This window comes from Ixodes scapularis, unplaced genomic scaffold (assembly GCF_016920785.2).
Source record: "Ixodes scapularis isolate PalLabHiFi unplaced genomic scaffold, ASM1692078v2 PGA_scaffold2__306_contigs__length_199485367, whole genome shotgun sequence".
In the NCBI taxonomy this organism is placed as follows: Eukaryota; Metazoa; Arthropoda; class Arachnida; order Ixodida; family Ixodidae; genus Ixodes; species Ixodes scapularis.
Window position 1 is genome coordinate 40,510,413 of NW_024609857.1, and position 23,620 is coordinate 40,534,032.

General features: G+C 48.1%; 1 protein-coding gene across 2 annotated transcripts; it reads left to right on the forward strand.

The window, feature by feature from the left end:
* The first annotated feature begins 627 nt into the window (after positions 1-627).
* LOC8026584 lies at positions 628-23,585 on the forward strand. 2 transcript variants are annotated; one of them, XM_029972335.4, is made up of 16 exons: positions 636-871; positions 1,322-1,430; positions 1,652-1,728; positions 5,003-5,137; positions 5,693-5,761; positions 7,726-7,931; positions 11,254-11,320; positions 11,724-11,801; positions 12,554-12,758; positions 14,414-17,203; positions 17,891-17,916; positions 18,051-18,132; positions 18,307-18,404; positions 18,514-18,568; positions 21,487-21,717; positions 21,803-23,585. In XM_029972335.4, the coding sequence occupies exons 1-15, from the start codon at positions 740-742 to the stop codon at positions 21,663-21,665; spliced, it is 4,308 nt and encodes a 1,435-aa protein (XP_029828195.3). In that variant the 5' UTR covers positions 636-739; the 3' UTR covers positions 21,666-21,717; positions 21,803-23,585. The 2 variants fall into 2 exon arrangements, with proteins under 2 accessions (XP_042147755.1, XP_029828195.3); XM_042291821.1 differs by lacking the exons at positions 18,514-18,568; positions 21,487-21,717; positions 21,803-23,585 and having other exon boundaries at positions 628-871; positions 12,554-12,800; positions 17,891-18,132; positions 18,307-18,398.
* The last annotated feature ends 35 nt before the right edge of the window (positions 23,586-23,620 follow it).

Consider the following 23,620-nt stretch of genomic DNA (forward strand, 5'->3'; position numbering starts at 1 on the left):
CGCCTTCGACGGGTTTCAAGACGACAGGTTGAGGGTTTTAACCTTGCGGAACTGGATCAACGGAGCCCATCCATAACGCAATCAAACAGACGAGAGCGAGTCTGATTATTTTGGTTTGGTTTGCGTTTACGTGTTTACGTTGTGTCAGGGTTCGTCGACAGCTGAACAAAAAAATCGCTTTAGAGCCGAGCATATCGTTTGTGAAGAACGCTGCTTGAACCTTGAACGACGGTCAAATGAGATACAAAGCGAAAGCTACGACCTAAACTCGACGAGTAATTTTTAATGCTTGCTCAATAAATCTTTTTATTTGCTCAAGAGGCAAGTTCCGCTTTTTGCCATGACGTCACGACGTAGAGAAGTCACTCAAGCGTCATCGGCATTGTGAAGCAACGACGCAAAATATAAAGAAATGTTTCACAAATCTCAAGTTGACACCGTAATGGTCCTGAATGTGACTGGTTCATTTTATGGAGGTCGCTTTAATTGTACTGCAAATGTTGGTTGCGCATAAGTTTATAATATTGCGTACTTCATTCACGAAGTACGGCGACCTATTTCTTATATCGCAGCGAGAGGGTGATACGGCCGGAACTACAAACAGCCAAACATAGCCAAAGTTCCTACGCGTCGGATATCTCATGGCATTGTTTTCGTCGTAGGAACAACGATGTTGGTATTCCACTAATCCTGTCAAAATTAACGCGTGTTTTCGCGTAGCTAAAGGCACAGCTCATTCATGCATTCGTTTCCATGTTTGCTGGACTGTGTCATGCCGCTGAAAGTCGTTCTAAAGAACTTCCTGAATCACTTTGAAACTTTGGAAGCACGCAAGAAGCTCGGGGACGACCTCTTCGAAGCCGAATTTCAGGTAAATACCGATATCCAAAGCTGTCATTCTTCTCGCTTCTGTCGACGGCGATCTCTCGTATGTCACAGAAAAGGACCAAACGCCGCGAGCGCGACACAACCTCGCGTAACCTTTCTCTGTGCACTTGACAACTGGGTCACTAGTCGAACACCAAAATAGCACAGTGCTCTAATTACTCGCGTTCGTTCGATGCGCTGTTTTCCGCATCAATTGAACGCTAGTAAAGCCGATGCATTTCTCTATAGGTTACTCTTCAAAACACCTATTTGCTTCCTCGTGCCAGGAGTAACGTTTTCTCGTTCCAAGTGACACTTAGCGGCTCGTGGTTCCAAAACTGGTTGTGATCACGCGCTACGGTTGATGCGGTTCATCGCGGACCCAGTTACATCGGATGGAGGAGCGGGAAAGGGAAGCTCGTTGCGAAATGTTCGTGCGCGGTTTTTCTTGCAGAGTCTGAAAGAACTTACCGAGCGGCTCAAGCATGACCCGGAATATGCCTGCACGGAAGGTCAAAAAGAAGTCAATCGAAAAAAGAACAGATACAAGGACATTCTGCCATGTAGGTACACTTTTTGATTTCGTTCTCTGACGACCAATTATTTTTCATAATATAAATTTCGCAGATAACAGGCCTTAAACTCATTGTTGTTGTTTACAAGTGACTAAGAACAACTAAAGCTGTTAACCTTTTTTTTTTTTTTTTTTTTAGTAGCCATTTTAGTAAAAAGCAATCCAAGTTTTCAATGAAAGATAAAAATAAAAATGTAACTTTGTTTGCAGACAACCTTTCAAGAGTCATTCTTTCGGAGTACCCTGGAGTTCCTGGGTCTGATTACATCAATGCCAACATGATCAAGGTACTGACTACCATAAATATTTGACTCTCATGTCTAGCTATAATTTATCCAAAGCTGTAGTCTGCCTTTTTTCTTTTTTTATTCGTGACAATGCATTGATCTTTGGTCACATTTCCTTTTGACTCACTATGAATGTCTACTTGAAGCAAAATATTTAGAGGAGAGGTACTTGGGTGAGCACGGGGTGCATATGCACCAACTTAACTCTGTTACATCACGTCACGGTGATGTAACAGATGTAACCTTGGGCGCACTTCCAGTCTGAAAGTGTGGGGAGAAGTCGCTATGCGGGATGGGCATTCCTGCATTGTTTTGGAAGAAACCAGACTAAACCTGCCTTTTCATCGAAATGCTGCGACTGGGGCTGTACCAAAAGAGCCAGGAAGGTGTGAAGATAAGTTTTCACATGTTTTCTGCCTGCTCGGTTCAACCGAGAATGTGGATAGGTGCTGTGAAAAGGGAAAACCAGACACTGTCGAACCATGATTGCTTGTGCAGGAAGCACTCTGGGTTGAACTCTTGGATACTTCTGGTCGTCAGATTTATTTGTTTTGTTCCAACATGAACGCAGAAACATTGTCAAGTTGTCCGGACAAGCCGCGGACCACATTTAGTGTGTCCTCACGCTCAAACTGTCGTCTGTTCTTTAAAATTTGTCTGCTTATTAAAAGAACAGTGGCCCGTACACCAAACATTGACCCGGTAATTGTAATAAGAAGTAAGTACGGGCCTCATAAGACTTAAGTTTGAAGGTTGTTTGGGATAAGTAGGCTTGGTGTAAACAGTAGATATCAGAAGATCAACAAAGTACAGGGGCTTAGAGCAATAAACTGGTATCCCGTTCACCAGGCAAAATGGCTCCACCCCCCCCCCCCCCCCCACTGCTGCCATGTTGTACAATTTTGACCGCTAGTCACGTAACCATACCAAATCCTGACGCTTTTACGCAAAACTGAGCTGAGATTTGTATTGCGATCGCTGTAAAATAAACGATAAACAATTTTTCAATACTGTTAGCCCTTGAGATCGGTGTAAGAAACACAAAATACAGCATCGCAGTTGACGGCATCTAGTGCGAAGCTCCCTGAGTTTTTCTCGTAAAAGCACATTTTGGACCTAAAACTAACGAAACATAACTTATCTTGTTGGCACTGTTATTAAAGATCAATAAGCAATTATTTGTTAGAATTTATACATAAAGCTGTAAGGTCACATGTAAGTGGTAAAAAATGTACAACATGGTGGCGGTTGGGTGGGTGTCACTTTCAGCTGCCGGTTTATCGCTCTAAGCCCCTCTACTTCATTGAAGGAGATGTTGATCATTGTTACCTATGGCCATCAGCGACTTGATTTCCTGATTCACTTGGTCTGTTGCTTGCGATTTTCAGTACTGACGTTGAGCATCGCTGCGATGCTCAATCGCTTTTGCGCTTTTGCAGCCCGAAAATTTCCGCTTTTGCAGGGCGACTGAAAATAGTGAGCAGAGTAGAGGTCTGCACGGGTTGATGTTTAAGAGCCCGACACAGCCCGCTGTTACTTTGGCCCGGGCCCGCCCGCGATCCGCTGTCGATTCCCGACAGCCGGCCCGGCTTGACACTTTAACTAGACAGGCCCGCTCAGGCCCGTTTCATTTTTGCCAGTATCAAGCAGAGTTTACGCAGAATGGCAGGCTCGCCTGCCACTACTGCGCATATTTATTACGGTGTACTTGAAAGTCGGCATCATTCTTTATTGTCACACATATATTTACATTACAACTCAATAGGCAATAAATGTTTACTGTAAAAACACACATGAAAAACATTCCTTGATGTGTCAGAAAGTTCCAAAAGAAGGAATGCGTCTCCCCAAGTTAAAAGTGCAAAAAAAAACAAAAAAAAACAAACTATACTTTGTTCACCCAGACTACGATGGAAGCTATGCGTCCTTGTTGGACCAGTCATGCGCCTCTTTTTCGGCTCGTCATTACGCTCCAGCCCATACCCAGGCGCAGAGAGCCGAGTCAGGGGATAAGAGAGAGGCGGCTGATTGGTCCGGCGAGAACGTAGCTCCCACTACAGTCTCGGCTATGGAGTGAACGGAGTATACTAAATTGCTTGCTCCCGCCCTGCGCAACCGACAAAAAAAATTATCATCAAAAGAATACCGCTGTCTCCTCCGATGGTTTGCCAGAAAGTGGTTAGGCGAAGAAGCGCCTTTGAGACCTTGGTCTCAAAGGCGCTTCAGTATCTCTTTACTCATATTGTGGACGCACGCACTTGTAGGCACAGATGGCGCGAGCCTGTGAGGGTGTGCACTGAGCATTGTGTATCTCATTCGTGTCGGCGCTGGATGGGGAGGAGCGCTTCCTCGATGGCAGTGCCGCCGGCGACGAAAACGACACACGCACCCCAATTGTTTTTTTCTTTTTCTTTGTGCCTTATCATATCTTTTTACTTCATTCTGCAAAACAACTCCCCTTCCCTCCCAACCACCCCAACCCCTCCGCATAAAAAAAAAAAAAAAATCAAGTCAGTTTTGTTTTTGGCCCGCTGCAACCCGCCTTGTAGACTTGAATGCTGTACCCGGCCCGGGCCCTTCATGAATGTCGCCGCAAATCCCGAGCCCGGCCCATGACCCGCGGGCTGGCCCGTTCCTGTGCAGACCTCTAGAGCAGAGTCTCATCATGTGAATCAGGCTTTAGCGGCCATTCTGCGGTGTTCAGGTGGAATGAATCACCGCACGTCAGATTATTTCCATGAAGTTTCACGGTGTAATGAACCTTGTAATTCCGCTCAGGCCACTAAAGCAGTAAGACATTGCTAGGAAGACGTAAAATCAACAATTTTAATGCGTAAAAGAGCACGTGGGCTCACACCTACACTGACAAAATCACATTCCAATAGTTTGAATCTGTAAAAGAGCACGGGGACTCGCACCTACGCTGTCAACATCACATTTCAATAGTTCGTTGATGCCGGACGCGGTGGTTCTCACCACGTCCGGTCTGCTAGGGGCGCTCTGGTTTGTTTGTAAACATGATCGAGTTGGTGTAGATAAGTTGAAGAACTTGCAAATGTTGCAAGTGATTAAGAATTGCCATATCAGAACACACGCGCAAAGCCTCCGAACAGGTTTTAGTCCAAGGCGAAATCCTTGTATGTCAGTAAAAAAAAACCAAAGAAAACACATTACTGAATTGATAATTAATGGCTTTTACCTTTTACAACGTTTGGGTTTGACTCCTTTTTGTCATGCGTCTTTTCCCACCCTCAATGACAAGAATTCCCTGCAGGGCGCCAGCGGCTCGAGGGCGTACATTGCGTCCCAGGGGCCGCTGCCGACCACGGTCATGGACTTCTGGAGGATGATTTGGGAGTGCGAGGTTCAGGTCATCATCATGGCCTGCAACGAGAAGGAGTCCGGGAAGGTCGGTATACGGTCGGAACGTTTCGGCGCTGCGTCTCCTCGCAGCCCACGCTGGCTTTTGGGACGTGCAAACGTGGCATGGTTCGTTTCCGGGTTAGACCAAGTTCGATGCAATAACGGTAATCTGAGCAGGGTCTTAAGGATTGGAATTATACCCAATTTCCTCCTGAAAACTGGAGGGTAATGGTCTTTCTGTACCTTTTTTCTTTTTTGGATGTCTTCATATATATGTATTACAAAATATAGGAGTAGAATAATGATCAAACAAAAGATTGGAAACAAAATTTGGGGTAAATTGGATTTTCACTATTGAGGCGACCGGTCGTAACCTTTTCGGGCTCAGAGTAATTGCTTTTCTGTTGCGAAATGCAGCTTTTTAAACAGTCAAATAACTTTCTTTCTTTTTTTTTTTTTTGAAAGCAAATTAAAGTACAGCCCAAATCCTGTATTGGGGTTAAAAAGTGGGAGTCTTCAGTTCCTGTGTAACCCCTGAATTCTGCAAACTCGACCTTCTGTTGAATGTTGCACTCTCTTTCTCTGCCTTCGACCCTTTCAGTACAAGTGCGAAAGATACTGGCCCAGCGAAGGAGACAAGAAACAGTACGGGAATATCACAGTAGAGTTGGTGAGTTGCCCTCTTACCACCCGAATAGGTCTTAAAGAGATACTGTCACCCCCCCCCCCCCCCCCCCCCCCCCCCCAAATTTTTTAAAAAATTTTTTGCTAGGCGATTTAACATTTTTTCAGAAGATTACCCAATCATATTTTGCTGCAGCATCACATATATTTTTAGTAAGTAAAAAGCACAACTTCTTGAAACCGAAACTGGACTAGGGAGGAAAAATAAATGTAAAGGAGGAGGAGAGCGTTGCCAGAAATCACGTGGCTGTGCACCTTTTTTTTTTTTTTCAATAGACGTATTTGCAGCTTTTTAGAAGCTACAGAAAATGGCTATCATATTTCTTTTTCTATTTTTAGTATTGAGCGTGTGCCTTCGATGACCCACGACTTTGATTACATTTGGTGGTTGTGTCTAAACCATAGAAAATGGCACGTGAGCACGGAGAAGAGAGTGACTGTTACTCAAACCGGCCAGTTCTCGATCGGTGGTTTTCAGGCGGAAAGAAAACAAATATCGAGCAGCCAATCGTGATCTGGGTAGTTGGGCTCTTATATGTCATCTACAAATAAAAACCTTGGCGAGCACAAATACCCTGTCAGTGCCCCTTTAATAGACATTCTTGTATGCAGCTGTCGGAAATTGCATGTGACAAGGAACGGTCCTTTGTTTGATCCTGAGAAAATCGGGGCCCCTGAGACCTTGCCTTTTACTTGAACGGTGTTTAAACTAAGCATAATACTGTAGAGGGAACTCCTATAGTTGGTGACAGGTGGTGACAGGGGTAGATATTTGATAGATGGCGACAGGTGACAGCGCGAGCGCTGGAAAGGAGGTTGCCTCCTCTCTGGTGTTCATCCTGCTAAAGTGGAAAGAGTTGGGAGGAGTTTCCCTTGAATTCTTAACCTGTGACCGACTATAGATAGCTTGCACTGACGTCATTTGGTTGGACATAATGGGGGTAAGGGTGCATAAAAGGGTAGCTTCCGCTGTGTTAACAATGTGGTTCTGGCCACCAGAAAGAGGGCGGACTGACGTCGAGTGCAAACCATGTATAACGTTTGCGAGGCCCTCATCTTTGTGAATTTCGCGACTTGGAAAATCTCGGAACTTTAGAGGGCACGAATGACTCTATTGCCTAGAGAGCCGAATTTCAGCCTTTAGAATTCGTGAAACTTGATGGTAGTGAACACAACCCACCCTGCTGCCCAATTCACAAAAAAATCGGGGCCACGAAAATCGAGGGTTTTAAGGTATTAAAAGAGATTGCCCCGCGACTGGTAGCTGATGTTTTGCTTTATGGGTCCTTTAGTCAAATGTCTACTTCCGTTCCGTATAAAGCGCCCGGATAAACATTTATAAAAAAAAGTCTGCTGTTAGTTAGAGGTGTGGGGCCAGGAATGCATTTGGACTGTTGGGTCTGCTGCATTCTTTTCTGTGGTCTCTTAACTTCTGTTTGGTGGCGTCGTAAAACTGCCATGCTCATACCTGCCACAGTCCCGGCTACGTCGCAGAGGCAGAGGTAGATGCGGCAGGTACCCAGTCTGCTTTATGTCTCTCTCCAGTTTGGCAGTTCACGGCATCTAGGGCAACCAGGAGTTGAGATGCCGTGGTAACTGCGCCGCTTGCATTCGGTCGCCTTTTTTGCTGGGATTTTTACGACCAGCCGCCAGGATTGCGACATGTGTCAGCACGTCTGACAGCAGTGGCTCCTGCAACATCACTTGCAGCCACTTTGAGACCACTTTCGACGCGTGGGCGGCATACAGTCCCGTCGCGTTGATACGGACACCCCCCCCCATATAGACATTTCCGAAGACGAGCGGGCAACTTGCATTACGGGTGATTTTATGGGGGAACAGAGGTGTCCATGTCAATGAGCTGCGACTGGGACTCTGAAAACGCCGGTCGAAAATGCGTCCAAGGCTCAGTCGAAGTCGCTCACCCGGCGGGGGCACGTTGCGGCGCAGGTGAAGTGGAAGCAGGTGTGCCCCGACTTCCTGCTGCGCACCCTGAAGGCCCGGTGCGGCAGCGAGGAGCGCACCCTGTGCCAGTTCCACTACTGGTCGTGGCCAGACCACGGGGTGCCCACGTCCGTCGGACCCATCGTGGACTTGGTCCGGTTGGTGCGGGACTGCCAGGCGTCCGAGGCCCTTCCCGTCCTGGTCCACTGCAGGTGAGCTGCGCGCCCGGAGGCAGCCTTTCTCGGATGCAAAGAGAAGGCTGCAAGCGTTGCTTGTCACGGTACAGTGCGTACGAAGAAAGAGGCCGCAAACTACCTGGCGCAAACCGGTTGACCAAGTTGAGACTGACACACTTTTATGGTTTACTCAGATGTTTCGCCAATTGATCGGTTTTACCAATGTGGAACTGGAGGTCGACCTCTGTGACTCTGACATTGGCCATGAAACAAAGGCTTCTGTTATACCATTAATGTTTCGACAGATGTGTTTGTCAACTTATTGAGGAAATTAAATTGAAATACAAAATGATGACAAAGATAAATGTTACAGGGACCTTAAAATGATTTTTCAACTTCTTGCTCCGTAGCTTTTCTCAACTCAAAAGTGAAATGAGAAATCACGTGGTCGTGACCTGTTTTGGCACTGGAGGCGATGGCTCCAAGCTTCCACCGTGCTTTTTAAGCACATCATGCAACTTCTTATTTTCAAGTGATGATTAGTACCTGGCCACGAATTCAAACTCAAATATTCGTCGACGGATTGATTGTTTACGAGCGCATACGTCAGAGTGACGCAGTGCTTGTGTCCAATGGGTGAGCTGAGTTCGGCTGACTTGCTTGGGCACCGCAGATGCATCACACTCAAAAGGCGGAGAACTTTCGAAAGAAGGTGTACGAAATAGTCCGCTATATATTCAAATTTTTGTACCGAAAAGCAAAATTTAGGCTTTCTATGCTTGTTTACTAGTTTTATTTTGGCACACTAAACAATATGCAATAAGTAATATCCCACTTTAATCCCTGCCAAAAATTAATTTTGTTGTTCCTTTAACAGGTTTTCGATTTAGTTTTTAATCCCAAGGACTTTACTATATGTCAGGGGTGGCCAAGCTGCGGCTCGCAAGCCGCATGCGGCTCTTTGCGTGTTAAAAAGCGGCTCGCGGCTCCCTCCCCAACCCCCCAGCCCCCTCCACACCCACACACACACATGTACACACTTCCCCGCCTCCCTCCCGGTCACATGAGCACTTACCCAAAAAGAGAAATGAAACGCGTTTTAAATCTAAAGACAGGTTTCTGTTTGGTAGTCTTGTGCTACTGCTACCTTACATACAGTTGGATTGCTTTTGAGTCGGATAGATTGAAAGTAGCTTGAGTTTCGTTTTTTGCTCTAAACAAATGTTTGCCCCCCCCCCCCTCCACCCTTCCCCCCCCAGCTCTTGGAAGTTTCGTGGTTTTGTTTGCGGCTCTTAGGCCGGGTCATCCTGGCCAGCCCTGCTATATGTTGTGCTGTGTGACTTCACAAAGTTACTGTAAACTTTTGGTAATTAATAAAATGTAGCTTCGTTTCAGTTTTTTTGTGCATGTGCGTGTTGATTATTCCGCTGGTCTAAAGTGCCAGTTGTACCATTGTTTTATTCTGAAAATATGTCCTTCCTAACTGGTAAGCTGCCGCTGAGCTTATCACAATGTAAAATGAGCGTAAGTGTAGCTAGGAAAGCTCAAGGTCTTGCTTTACATTCTTACTCTTTACCACCAATAAGACTTGTGCTCATTGCAGAAGTTGGCAGTTCTCAGTGCCCTTGCTCAAAAATGAACTTTGAGGTCGCAAGTGCAGCAGTTAGAAAGGCTGCAAAACGTTGAGGTTTATGATCATGCATACTCTACAAGGCGGCATATGTTATTTGTGAAGGGTCTTTCTAGTACTTAACAAGAGATATTTGTGATTTTCTAAACAGTGACAGACAGTAGTATTTGGCCAATTGGTGGTAATGTCCCTCACTTCCCAAACAGGAAATTCGTTGTTAGAGGGGGAACTAAGCTGAAGCCCTACATTGTGTTCGCTTGATTTTGGTTTTTGGCATTCCTGGGTGATGTCTTGAACTTGAACATTCGACTGAGATCAGTCCGGTTGGGTGGAATAATCAAAAGGGGGGGACGTCCAACCAAGCTCTGATTGGGAGACTTTGCGTTTCGATGCCTATTTTGGCATTTCTTCAGGGGTGACTGTGGTGATGGTGGTTGAGAGCAGAGCTTTCATTACAGGCTCTTTTACAGGGGTGTATTTCTTCTCGAGTTGGTGATGTCTCGAAGCACTTGAACGTAGGCGGATGGTGAAGTGCTGAGAAATCTATTTATGTTTTCTGGCGTGGTTTTTATGTGCCACAATGCCGAGAAAAGTCTCTGTGGGGTGGTTGGTTTCAACGTTGAGAGTGCGGGTGTTCTTAAAGTGAGTACGGTGGTCTTTGACGTCACACCAAGCTGCGCTCGTGGTCGAGCTTGCAAACATTGTTCTGGTGTTGGTGTGTCCTCCGTTGAGAGTACTTATTTTCGGCAATGTATGCGGCTAGACATTCTGTGCTGGGTATCCTGTAAACGATGTGGGATTTCACTTACCTTCTTGCATCGTGAGGCCGATCCCACTCTGTAGCCCGCTGTTGAGGACTGGTATGGTCAGGTACAGCGAAAGACTGCCGCAGGCTCTGATGGAGAGGAGTCACCCCGAAACACAGGAATTTTGAACAAGCGGGTCTATTGGCGTCTCGCCAGCATACTTTGCCCGTCGGCCAAACAAATGAAGGAAAAGGCTAAAAAGCTCGGTGCTGTTGTATCAGACAGGTTCAGCTCGAGGGGCCCACGCTACTGTATTAGGTAGATTCCTAAGGAAGGGGAAGCTGCAAAAAGAAAGAGGCTCCAAGGACCAGAGCCTGTCCGTCCTCGGCTCCTGCCCCCCCCCCCCCCCTCGGGGGTTTTGGGACCGGCTTATATAGCCTGTGGGAAATGTACACGCCCAGAGTTGGTGGTATGGCTTAGCCCGCAGATGGGTCACGTCCACAATCACTCCCAAGGGTGTGCCAGTAGCAGATTCACCCCAAAAAGGCCAGGAAGGCACCGCCCTCTTCGAGGAATGCGGCCTCGCCTCGTAACCGGGAAGGCGTTGCCATCGCGGTCCCCAAGGCCTGCATGTGCTAGGCCTAGATAGGGAGACGGGGAACACATGGTTCCCGCACGGACACCTTGCACTTTCTCTTTACGGGGGCCATCCTTTGGTTGTGGCAGAAGCCCTTCACTTGTTGATATTGGCTTGTGGGCCATCTGGGTCCTCTCTCTAGCCAGTACACATGGCTTCGAGACATCACCAAGTCAAAAAGAAATGCACCACTGTGAAAGACGACGATGGCGGTCGCCACAGTCGCCCCCGAAGAAGAGCCGAGTAGGCGTCGAAACGGAGAGTTCCCAATTAGGACTTGGTTAGACGTCCCCCCGATTTTAAATTATTTGTTAATGTCTTGTGGGATGATGCGTCTGTTTGCAGTGCTGGCTGTGGGAGAACTGGCACCATTTGTGCCATCGACTACGTCTGGGGCCTGATGCGGGTGGGGGTGAGTGGTACCCTTCGTTTTCACCGTGAGACATCCCTTGGTTTTGTCAAGCGGTCAACGTTATAGCAACACTCTTCGAATTCGGTTTACGTCTGAGATAACGTCGAAGCATGCAGATTTTGAGTTTTTTTGGCTGCAAGCGCGCGTATCAGAGTTCCAGTGGGTGGAGGGAGCATAGGAGAACTCGTTACACTGATAAACAACATGCTTCCGCCTAACATTAGGGGGGATGGCCACATCTCTGCACTCTCTATTATTTTTTGCTCAACTGTCAGAGCATTGTGCTAAAACAGTTTCTGTGCAGACCCCAGTGTACATAGAATGCACTGAGTGCTTTGTCACGGACGAGTCGATAGATGAATAATGCAATAGCTAACCTCATCTTTTGTTCTCGTTTTTGCAGAAACTCAATGATGCTTTTAGTCTTTACCAAATCATTCGAGAGATGCGGATGCAGAGGATAGCGATGGTGCAGACGAAGGTAAGAGAAACTTCTTGGGGTGAAGCCAAGCTACATGTGTTTGTTCAGAGCAGTAGTTGTCAACTGCTAATGTTTCGGGGACTCGTTCTGGATCAGCAGAAGGGATGACGGAACTCATCCACGGGGGTATTGGACACTCAGCATGATAGAGGGGTAAATGAAGGAAACTAAATGTGTGAGAACTGTTATGAAACCCTGAAATGGAGAATAGTGAACCCTACTCACCCGGTGCACCCGGTGCACATGGTTTAGTCTGTTTGGCTTTGTGGGACAACCAGCATCAATAACAGATATGTTTTATTGGTCGACTTGACTGAGGGCTGAGGGCACCCCAAAAAGTCAATAAACCTCCATTTGAGAACCACTTGTTTGGAGCTTGTTTGACTTGTTTCATTTATTCTGAGCACTTTCACAGTTTTAAGCTTTCACTTAACGGCAGAATTTTTCTGAAAATCACGGTTAATCAGTTTTGTGTGGTAACCGTATTTACTGGAGTAATCAACACATTGTTTATGAACGATACTTTGCTTCTATTTTCCCGAAGAGCACGTGGATAGAAGATCATCCCAGTCGACTGGAGCGCTGTACTGGACAGCGAGAATGTTTTCTCATGAAAATGCTAGCTCTTGTCTCAATCGCATTTTTGTAGAGTCTTTTCCTTGACCTCGTCTTCTTGTTCGTGAACTGCTCCAGTGATGCATGCTCGTTTCGCACCTGAGGGACTTGTCAATGTGACGTCTCTGTATGTCCAGGAGCAGTATGTGCTGGTCCACCGGGTGGTGGCAGCGCTGTTTGAGCAGCAGCTCCGTGTCATAGACAGCCACACGTACGAGAACTTGGACGAGGATGGGGAGCCCCTCCTAGGGAAGGGGCCGCCCGAGGGCAACGGCGACAAGATCTACGAGAATCTCGACGAGCTGGGGCTTGAGGACGGCTCCAAGGAGGACAAGGAGAAGCGTGAGCTGGCCCCCGAACTTCCTTTCCTTCGACCCTTTGGCAGTCAGTTTCTTTTCCCCAAAAGACGTTTCTCGGTTGTCGGGTTCTGTTTCCAAATTAATGGTAGTGTGAAAAAAAAAAAAAAGGGTCGCTGCGCAAGTTGCTTTTTTAGTCATCTAGCGGGAGCACGTATAGCGCTTCCAATATGTTCAGGTTTAGAAGCATCTAGCGGAAATATTGAAGGCGAAAGTTGTCACCTTTGTTTCATTTGGTTTCATTTTGGTGCTTCTGCGACGTTTCGGCGGGAATTCCGAAGCAGAGGTACTTTACAGGGCATTTACCATTTGATGTAAGCTCTCATACTCTGTATTGAATTTTGATAAGCGTTAAGTCTGAACCGGAAGAGCCGACACACCAATCGCCACTACTGCCAGAGCGACCGACATGCGGAGCAACCAACCCTCGCGTATCACGTGCGTGGGGTGTCTCTATAGACCAGCACGCGGCCGTGACGTCATGCAGCTGCGATGGCGCTGTCGACGGCACTGCGCATGCGCAGACGCTTCCCTTCACGCGAATTTGGTTTCTGCGCACGCGCAGTGCCCTTACCTGGTGTGGGCAAACGCGGGCTTGTTTGTAAACAGCGTGCCGGTCTATATATAACCCAGCAAAGCGAAACACCATGCAAATGTAATGTTTATAGTTGCTGCAAGGCCTGCAGTCTATTTATACGCGAGTCGGAAGTGTTGCTGGACTGCCTGATATATGGCGTTGGTGTGTCTAACAGAATGCAATGCACTCGTGAACACTTAAATGCGGATGTGTGAACCAATCTTTATCGGTCAGCACGCCAGGAAAAGTCTAAGAATCGTCTGCACGGAGTAAAACAAGTGTAATACATTTGCATGCTACTCTTAGTTCTACTCTTGAGGTTTAGGGAGTTAAATGGGTGCTATGAGGGTTCTCTCCGGTCTGCTCTCAAGGGTCTCTATAGCAATTTTGAGAAGTAACCGAGGAATTTTGCATCTAAACGGCTGTTAAGAAACTCTTCAATATGACAAAACACCGGAAAAAAATAAATACAGTCTCGTTAATGATTTTTTGCGACTCAATCGGTAATGCGGTGCTAGAGGGTGCCGAAAGAATACCTGCATTCGTTGGAACTATACTTGAGACCCGATGCAGTGGGCAGTTTAATTTTCTGGGAGGGAAAGGGAACATGCCTGAGCTATTTAGGGATTCATTGTAGAGGATAAAAGCGCTAAAAACTATAGACAAGTGGAAGATTGGTGAGCACCACAGAGAAATCTGCGGTGTTTATCATTCTTCCTCTTGTCTGTCGTTTTCTTTAGTGCTCTTGTCCTCTATAACTTGCTGGGATTGTGGCATTCTGGTGTGCTTTGGTCTAGCAGATTCCTTGTGGCTTAGTTTCCGTTTACCGTGGATGCTTTTGCCAATGATCGGATGTTGTGAATGTTATGTTTTGGAAGGCAATTGGTAAGTTATTTTTTTCGCATCGAACGGCATAAAATTGACTTATATCAGACATTTCACAAGAATACATATGTAGTAGCCTTAATCGTCCTATCCATCCAGCCGTATAATTATAGCAAGTGCACAAACGGCATTACACTACCGGTTGGTTTCCATATTAATCTACTTTTATGGCGTTGCAGACGAGAAGTGTGACGAGGAGAAAGAAGTGACATCCGGCGGCGAAGAACCAACAGGGGTTTCGGCTGCAGCTCAAGAAAACGGCAGCAACGAAGCGAGAGATGCTCGCCGGAGCCAACGCGACCAGCGCTCGCTTTCCTGGAGCCCAGAACCCCACTCCCACGAGACGTCTTCTTCAATCCTTTCCTCTTCTGACCCAAGGGGGAGCTCGCGGAGTTCGGTGATCACGGACGACGAGGACAGCCAGTCGTGCAAGGACGAAATCCCCAGAAAGTCCCTCGGCAAGAAGAAGAATGTCGCGGAAGAACAGTCCAGCAGGTTCGCGGCGGCGCTGTGCCGAACCCGGAGCCTCTCCGCTACTAACGTGGCATCGCTGGCGACGACGACCACCGGAGAGCGGAAAGAAGGGAGCGGCAAGATCGTCGGGAAGGCGACCGTGATCCGGCGGCCAAGCATCGCGAGGCTGAAGGCCCTCTTCGAGAAGTCGGATTCGGACGACCTCGTCGGAGCGGAGACCACCAGAAAGCGGCCCGTGTTTCGGAGCTACAGTCAGAGGGTTGCACCGAGACAGCCGTCGGTGGCGCAAGTTCCCGACGGAGCGCAAGCTGCGCAGGCTTCTGCGACCAGGCCATGGATTGCGAAGCGGAAGAGCCTGGGTCCGTCCGCCCGGAAGGCGAAGGAGTTCCGAGGTCAGGAGAAGAGCCAGCGGCAGGCCACCGAGGCGAACTCCAGGAAGAGCACCAAGCCGGCGCCTTCCAGTGCCCGGACTAAGGTGTCTGTGGCACCCGTGCAGAAGGAAGAGGCTCGCACCGATGGAAATGCGAAAGAGCACAATGTTCCGGTCAGCTGGTACGGGACGGGGAGCGGGGAGGTCCGGGAGAAGAACGGCCTGTACAAGTCGTTCAGCAGCTCGAATTTGGTCGGGCTCGGCGTTCGGACGACGAATGGTAGTCAGGTTTCCGAGAGCGTTCTGGCAGTTGCAAAGAGTTCTCCTTCGAGCGACACGGTCGTGAAGTTTGGCCAGCAGCGCGACCTCCCTCCGCAGCTGCCCACCAAGAAGCGGACAGCGCAGATTCTTTACGCTCCCGTCCCGTTCCGCAGCTCGGAGGCGGCGAAAAGGTCGCAGACTCTTTCGGCGCCGCCGCGGAACTCGAATGACGTCAAGAAGGAGTTTCAACCGCAGCGGAGTAGCATCTACGACTTCCTTCCCAGGAAGAGTGCAGACGAGCCTCCGCGGCTTCCGCCCAAGAGGACGAAGCCGACCAAGCCTCTGGTGCAGCCGGTTCCGATATCGGCGCTGAACAATACCTATGTGAACGTCTCCGACATGCTTCTGGCGAGGAACGAGCTGATGTTGCGTCTCGGGGACACCCGCTACACCAATGTAAGCCTCGAAACGAAGGAAAACCTGAGCCAGATTGAGAACACCATACGCCAGCACCCCAGGGGAGCTATCATTGACCTCACTTCCAGAAAGTCCTTCAACGATCCCGCCGCTCCGGCCCCAAAATACGAGCAGGTTTGGGACGGACAGCCACTCAAATGCAAGCAGACGGAGCGGGACCCGAGCGAAGCGGGCAATGCGTCTGCCAAGCGACCCGACACCCTCGGTGAAGTCCCGGAATCTGCGGTGGAAAATGCTTCGAGCAAAGAGAAGTCGGCGACTCTTCCTTCGGCCTTCCGCACTCACAGTCGGGACATGCCCCAGTCCGCGAGACAGGTGCAACAAAACGCGCTGTCGGACCAAGACACGTCGGATATTGCCACGACGCAGGACGAGAGGTCGGGGACGGAGTACGATACGCTCTTTGCGGAATCCAGCGACGCTACCGAAACGGACGATCCCTATGGGAAGGGGCTGGCCAAGAGCGCAAATCTCGCCGGGTTCCAAACCTGCAACCAGGGTTTTAACGTCGGCAGCGACGTGGGACGTGTTCCGGTCGGCTTTTTTCAGGCTGTTCGCAGACACCCGTCTCCCATGGTGGCCAAAACGGAAGTCAAGCATCCCCTGCCGGCGTACGAAACCATCTACCCGACACAGTCTCCTCCCATGTTCGTACCTTGCTACAGCCCGGAAGCGATGACATATTCAAAGGTTAACCCACCACCAAAGCCGCCGCGCACGTTCGACTACGGAAACAGGTACGACGGGGGCCGCCTCATTGTCTCGGTCGTGTCGCCCAAAAAGAGCCAGCCTTCAGAGAGCATCTACCAGGTCCCGCCTCAACCGCGGGTGCGGCCCTCCATTTCGCGACCTTTTCAAGGCCCTTCCACTACCTCTGAGGTCGTGGACTTCACCTCCGTCCCCATGCCAACGTTCGGCACCGTTCCGTTCGTCCCCTTGTACCATCCGCGGCACGCCGGCGTGCAGCAGACACAGCACGACTACGAAAACGTATACGCCGCCCATGCGCCGGCGTTCCAATTTCCTCGAGACGAGGCGAGGCCTCGTGGAGCGGGGATAGTGAAGCATCACTCGGAGTACCGACCTCCCGGGAAGGCGCCCCTTCGCGAATCTGCTTCGGGCAAGGTGTCCCACCCGACCAAGGCCCTTCAGCATTCGTTCTCTGATGCCGGCGTTTACGGAGCTCTTCGGGGACAGCAGCTGCAGCCCCTGCAACAGCAGACGAGCGTCCCTGCCGAGTATGCAGTGGTTGTGAGACCCAAGAGGCCTTGTGCGGCCCAGGGGCCGCAGCGAAGGTTCGTGGTCGCGGAGGACAACGTTTCAACGAGCCTGCGGGGACCCGCCGCTCCACCGCGATCCAGGAGACAGGCGCCTCTCGAGTCCACTGGTGAGAACTTTTCTAGTGTGCCGAGTGCTCTTTGCAAAGACAATGTCTGGGATTGAGAAACTGCAAAGACGCTCAAGACTGCTAACGTGTCAGAATGTGAAAGCATTCGTATACATAGCATATTTTTCCAAGTTGTGCGCCGCGCTGCCTGGGCAGGCTTTGCGGCCAGCCGCTCCCTCTTACCGTCGGTCGGGCCGCTGCGCCGTAGCATTGTTGTGGTGGCATTCTTTAAAACTATGCCGTGCGCCAGCCAATGGGAGTCTACCCATCAATACGCTGCTAGAGACTAGAGGCTTTGCTCCATTGGACAAGGGAATTTAGGTGCCGTTTGGTGCGGCTTCAAAAGCTGATAATGCCGGTCCGCTCCATGGGACAGTTATTTCTTTCGCACTAAAATACCAGTTCATGCTGGCGCGGTAAAGATGTAACTTTTTACCGTAAACCCACATATCGTCTCATTTTATGCATGCAGCTCTTCTGTGTGTTCCAGTTTCTCAATTTCAAACAATTTTGAATTGTTGCTAAGGTTTTTTTATATTTCGGTTTGCTATTGCTCGTTATCTTGCAATGTTGTTTTTGGCGTGTTTTCTTACTCAGCTAGCTGTTTGCAATGTCGTTAAATTTGTTGCAACAAATTGCATGAAAAGGGAGTTTCACGATGTGTTTCAAACGTTGAATTGTTTTCAGATTCATCCGACGGGATCGAGCCAAAGGTGAGTTTTCGAGCGCAAATATTTCTGCACGCTGTTTAGAGTTCAGTGAGTGAGCTGGTACGGCTACACTTTGCGCAAGTACACTGCGAGTTTTGAGTTATGTCTTTGTTGGGACACATTGGTTTCAATAACAGGTTGAAAGCAGGGAGGATGCTGCCGACGTGCCTCAAGCGCACCAGAAATCAACCTCCCCAAAAGCTGCCCCACGACTCAAAGGTACCTCCTGTAGTTCTGGCTCATATCTGCCTAAATATTAGTCAATAAAAAAAAAAAAGTTTTTTTTTTATTGTTTATAATTTCATGACGTAACTATTCATACGTTACTTTCTGTTGTCTTTGCCACTACCCCATCTGTCTTTTGATGAATAAAAAAAATGCTGTTATTTTCAGGTCAGGCAAAAGAAGGCAGTGGGAGTGGCAGTGAGGGCAGTAGCTCCATCTCTGGGACCCTGAGCAAGGCCTTTGGGAGACTCAACCCCTTTTCCAAGGTACGGTAGGGAAGAGCAATTGAGGCGCATGTTACAGTTGTCAGAAAGACGGGTCGAACATATTCCTCTCCCCACGTCACATTGACATCAGTGACTGCCTTATCCTCAGGTCAACGCCAGTTCCTGCGAGGAGTTGAAAAAGAAACCCTCTCCACCAACAAAAGGCAAGTTCCCCCATCTTCCAGGTTATAGTGCTCAATATTTTTCTTCTGGCTGCACCCCTGTGGGATCATGTCAAGTCATTAGATAATCTATTTTGTTTTCACTTTGAAAGATATGCTAACATTACTCTAATGCCCCTCTGTCGCATGACTGGCAAGTTCAACTGTGCTCGCATGTAAATCGTGGTTACTGGTATGCCCTGCAAAGCTGGCCAGTTACTAGACGGAGTCGCAGAATGTGGAATCGGTACTATAGTTACCATATTCGGAGCCATCTATGTATGGTGGCATTCTTGATCCGGTTAAATTCTTCCGATATACGAAGCATGCGATACAAGTGCTTTTGTTGGATTCAACTGCATAACCAGTGGGCATGCTTAGAACTAGGGGTGTGCGAATATCAATATTTTCGAATACGAATCGAATACGAATAGTTAGCTTCGAATACCGAATCGAATTTTGAATAGTCGAAGGCAGGTGCATTTATTCACAGCATTTTTATTTTCACGTCAAAACTGCAGATAGATAGATATTTTTAAAATTTTTGAACTGCTGAATTGCTGTTGATTTTTCTGCATAACAGCTTGTAAACTTAACGAGAATAAAAACACATAAACGAAAATTCTAGTTGTAGGGAAGATTACAAGTTGTCATGCAGAAAAATGAACTGCTGCACATGGTCAGGTAGGAGGCGCTGCCTTCGAGAGGAAACTACACCTCCAGCCACAGAAAATACTCTCTCGGCCCTGAAGTGGCAGGTATTGCCAGGTTTTTGATGCAAAGCTTCGCCAGACTTGGATATCGCACCCTACAGTTCGCCACCACTCACACGGATCACTTTCTCTCTTTAGCAGTGCCTCCGTCCGCATACGCTACAACTTCCCATTCTGAAGCTGAAACCACTTTGCTTTCTATTGCACTTTTGGTTAAGTGGTCAAATGCCTGCCAAACATCTGCTGATGGCATTAAGCCTTGCTCTTGTGACTGTGTTGAAGCTTCCGGCTGGGCCTCTTCAGTAGCATCACATGAGGCTAGCTCTTGCAGCACCAGAGCTTTTAGCCATAATAATTTTTCCTTTTCTCCTTTAAAAATGGTCGACTTGAAGCGTGGGTCCAAGAACATAGCAAGGCATGCTTCCTTGTCCTTGTCATACAGAGTGAAACTTGCCTTGATGGATCTTATCAGTTCTGCGGGAAATTCTGATGCCCCAGCACAGTTATCTAGACAGTGGAGCATACCAAAAATCATAGGAACTTGGGAAGACCATCTCAGCACTGGCAATAACCGTGGCATCAAACAATGGCTTCAATGCTTGTACATATTCAGAAGCATCTTTCCATTCCGATGAACCAAGTCCATCAATGTCACAGTCCGAGGTAGCAAGCTCCATGGTGACTGCTCCTTTGAGTTCCAGAAGGCGAGACAACATAAGATACTGGCTATTCCATCTCGTCTCCACGTCTTGCACCAGACGTAGTGCGTCCTTTCCCATCTTTTGGCACTCCTCAAGCCTTTTTTGAGCTGATGAACTGTGCTTGTAATGTCCCACAATATGCCTCACTTTCTCACAGACGATCAATGGCCGGCGAACGGGATCTCGCGTCATTAATCGCCAGTTGAAGCGTATGCGCGAAGCACGCTCTTTCAGTCCACAGAAGTCTCCTTACCGCAGCACGGATGTTGCGTCCGTTATCCGTTACGATGAACTTCGCACATGCATCGGGTATTTCCCACTCGTGGCACATTTCGTCCAGAATTGTTGCGATGTTCACTGCACTGTGACTGGCAGCCATGTGTCAAGTGTTCAATGTTAACCGCTTCATCGTGAATTTTGGAGTGAGAAGATGGCAAATGAAGCTGACGTAACTTTCGTTAGCGCGCGATGTCCACATGTCGCTTGTGAAGGCAACAGCGGTAGTGCCGCCTTCAAAGGCACTGTTGAGCTCTGCTTTCAGCTTCTTTCGGATGTCGTCATACATCCGTGGCACAAGCACGCGCGAGAGTGTAGAGCGGGATGGTGGGCGGATAGTTGGGAACGGCTTGTGTCAGAAGTTCTTTGAAGCCGCGGTCTTCCACAATTTTGTAAGGCTGTAAATCAAGCGCCACCATGGCGGCAACCTTGTTATTTAGTGCTCGCACCCTCTTTTCTGGCAGGGGCTCCGTGCGGCGCACAAAGTCCGTCACCGTCGGTTGATCTTTTCCTGGCGTACCTGCGGTAATTCCACGATACTCTTTCAACAATGCAGAATGTACTTTGAGATGGTTGACAAGGGGCGTTGTCATACCTGTGGGCGTTTTAAGCGTTAACTTGCATGCTGTACATTGCGCCATCGATGCCGTCACTCTCGCAAAATATTTCCAAATAGCACTCTTCTCTCTTCGTTTTGGTGCCGTTTCCCGTTCGTTCTTCCGCTTCGCAGACGGCTCTCTGCAGTCACCTCCATCCGCCATAACACAGGTAGGCGAACGCGAAGTGAGCACAGTTTAAAATGTCAGGTGTCACAGGGGAACAGAAACTCGCAGATTACCGTTATCGACACCAGCAGTTTAGGTTGAAGCCGCCATGCAGCTATGTCGCTGTCAATGGGCCCTGCTTACCGAAAGCAAAACTTACGCTTGCAAATACGTTCTTGACTATTCGATTAATATCGAATATTCGTGTTACGACGAATGTTCGGAAAATACCAAATACTTGGTTTACGAATCGAATATGAATATTAAATCTACAATATTCGATTCGTATTTGAATATTCGCCCACCCCTACTTAGAACCTTAAGAAAAATTGGTGACAGACACTTGCAGAAGTCCGGGCATGTGCCCAGTGTTTAATTGAAAGTGCCAGCTTGGCACAAATTTGTTTTCCACTGGTCTCTACTTGCTTGTGGGTGTGAAGTTCTCACGTGAAGTTGATTCTTGTCAGGAGGGGTGTCGTCCAAGAAACCCACCGTCCCCCACAAGCCAGCCAACATATCTGTGCTGCGTGGAGCCAAGGGCCCCAAACCACGGGCCCCAGCTGTCCCAACCGCTGAACCCCCCACCCCTTGTCAGCAACAGCAGCAGCACGAATCTTCAGCCACGGAGCACTGGACGCAAGTGTAATTGCCACAAAGGGGGTGATGTGGTTCGGAAAAGAAAAGGGGGGTGGGGTGGGGTGGGGTGGGGTGGGGTGGGGTGGGGTGGGGTGGGGTGGGGTGGGGTGGGGTGGGGTGGGGTGGGGTGGGTTGGGGTGGGTTGGGTTTGGTCAGTTGGATACTGTAGGATGAGAAATGCTAGGGGACACATGTGACATTGTTATGTACCCCTCTAACAGTTGAATGTTCCGTTACATAAGTGCCTTGATTCCAGAATGGAAAGGTGGGCCAGTTGGTGCATTGCTTCGAAAATAAAAGCGCCAAGAAACGGGACAAGGAAGTTGAGACAAACATTTACTTGGTGCTTTTGTTTTCGCTGCCTCGTTCCGTTTGCGGATTGCATTCCCAACTGTGCCACAGGAGAGACCGTGAAGATTGGGGCGGTAAAAATTCTTCTAAAGGCTTCTAATATGAGGGCCTGCAACAAGGAGAGGCACCATTGTTCTCGTAGCAGTTAACTATAATGCTGACAGTTCCTGGAAGAGAACAGAAGAGAAATGTCACAGATATATTTATTACATTTTGGAGATGTGTGCAAGTAAAGAGCAAACACATTAGCTGGCTGTCTCAACTTTATGAAACAGTGAAGCAGCACGAGTCGCTTCGTCATCTCCTTCAACTCTTTTTAGCGGCGCGTCCGCGATGAGTCTAGTTTCATATTCCGTCCAGCATTCTGGGCCCCATTGCACATTGTGCGTGCAGTCTGAGGACCTTAGAAATGTGTGAAAGTCGCCCTTGCAGGCATTCAAGGAAGTGCTGCGAAGGAGAAGAGCCAGTTGGACTGTCAACTGATTCTAAAGGATTCAAACTTCAATATGTTGTACTGTAGCTGCCTGTTCATCTGCAGAGGTGCTCTTTTTGTTAGTGTAGTTAGTATTTGATCGTTCCATGTTCACAAGGTGTCCTGCGGGCTTATGCGTGCAGGTGCCTTGTTGAGCATGATGCAGCGTCCTTAGGAGTAATATAATTGCTGGCCGTTCTGCAATACTTTTTTTCTAGTGTATTCTGCCGGCAAGCGAAAGGTTGTGCTGAGCGTTCAAAGCAATGTTGTGTGTACTTTGATAGCCGTGGTGCTGCATAGAGTAGTAGTAGTATTTATTTTAGACGAGACAAATTGTGCAAGCTCTGCTATGCAACAAACGTGTCTGCTACTTCACTAACATCTGCAGTGCTGACAAAAGGCATGGGTGCGAGCTTTGGAAGTTGCTGTTTATGTTCGAGTTCTCATACAAACTAAGCTTTCCGCCGAGGTAAGCTCACATGGCTGTGCCTTTGTCTACAGTGTAGATACTTGTGAGACGGAGTATAGCAGTGGTGCTTTTTGCAATTTTTGTTTTTGCATTGTAAATGCACATCCCATGTGTCCTGTATTTTAATGTTGACAGTTTTACACACTTTTGGTGCAGATTTATTGTGCCCTTTCTAAGCTAAGACTGTTTTCCAGCAAAGCGATTGTTGCTGACAAAGTCTGATAATGTGTGAAGCAGCAATCAAGTACTGCTTTGGCTAAAAAAAAAAGAAAGAAGATTGTGTGATTGAACATTGTTGTCCATTTCTCCTGAAAATATTTGGCTGGTATGAATCATGTGAAAGTTTATAGGGAGCGAATTTGAGACGTGTTACGATGCAACATTAGCAGTTTTTGAGTCAAGTGAAGCAGAAAGCTTTTTTTTTTTTGTCACGTTGAAAAATTCTTGCCAATTGTTGACTTCTTATCTACAGGCCTTCCCACGTCTTTAGTGGTTTAGGACCTTTTGATGTGTACATTTTGAGTTTGATGCTGAGATGAGGGGAAATCCTTAAGCCGCCCATCAATGCAACTTCATCAGAGTTCCTAATGCATTTCTGTGTTGTTGTTCATACTTAGGCAACACAACTCATCTTACATGTATGCAACACAACTCATCTTACATGTTTGCTTAC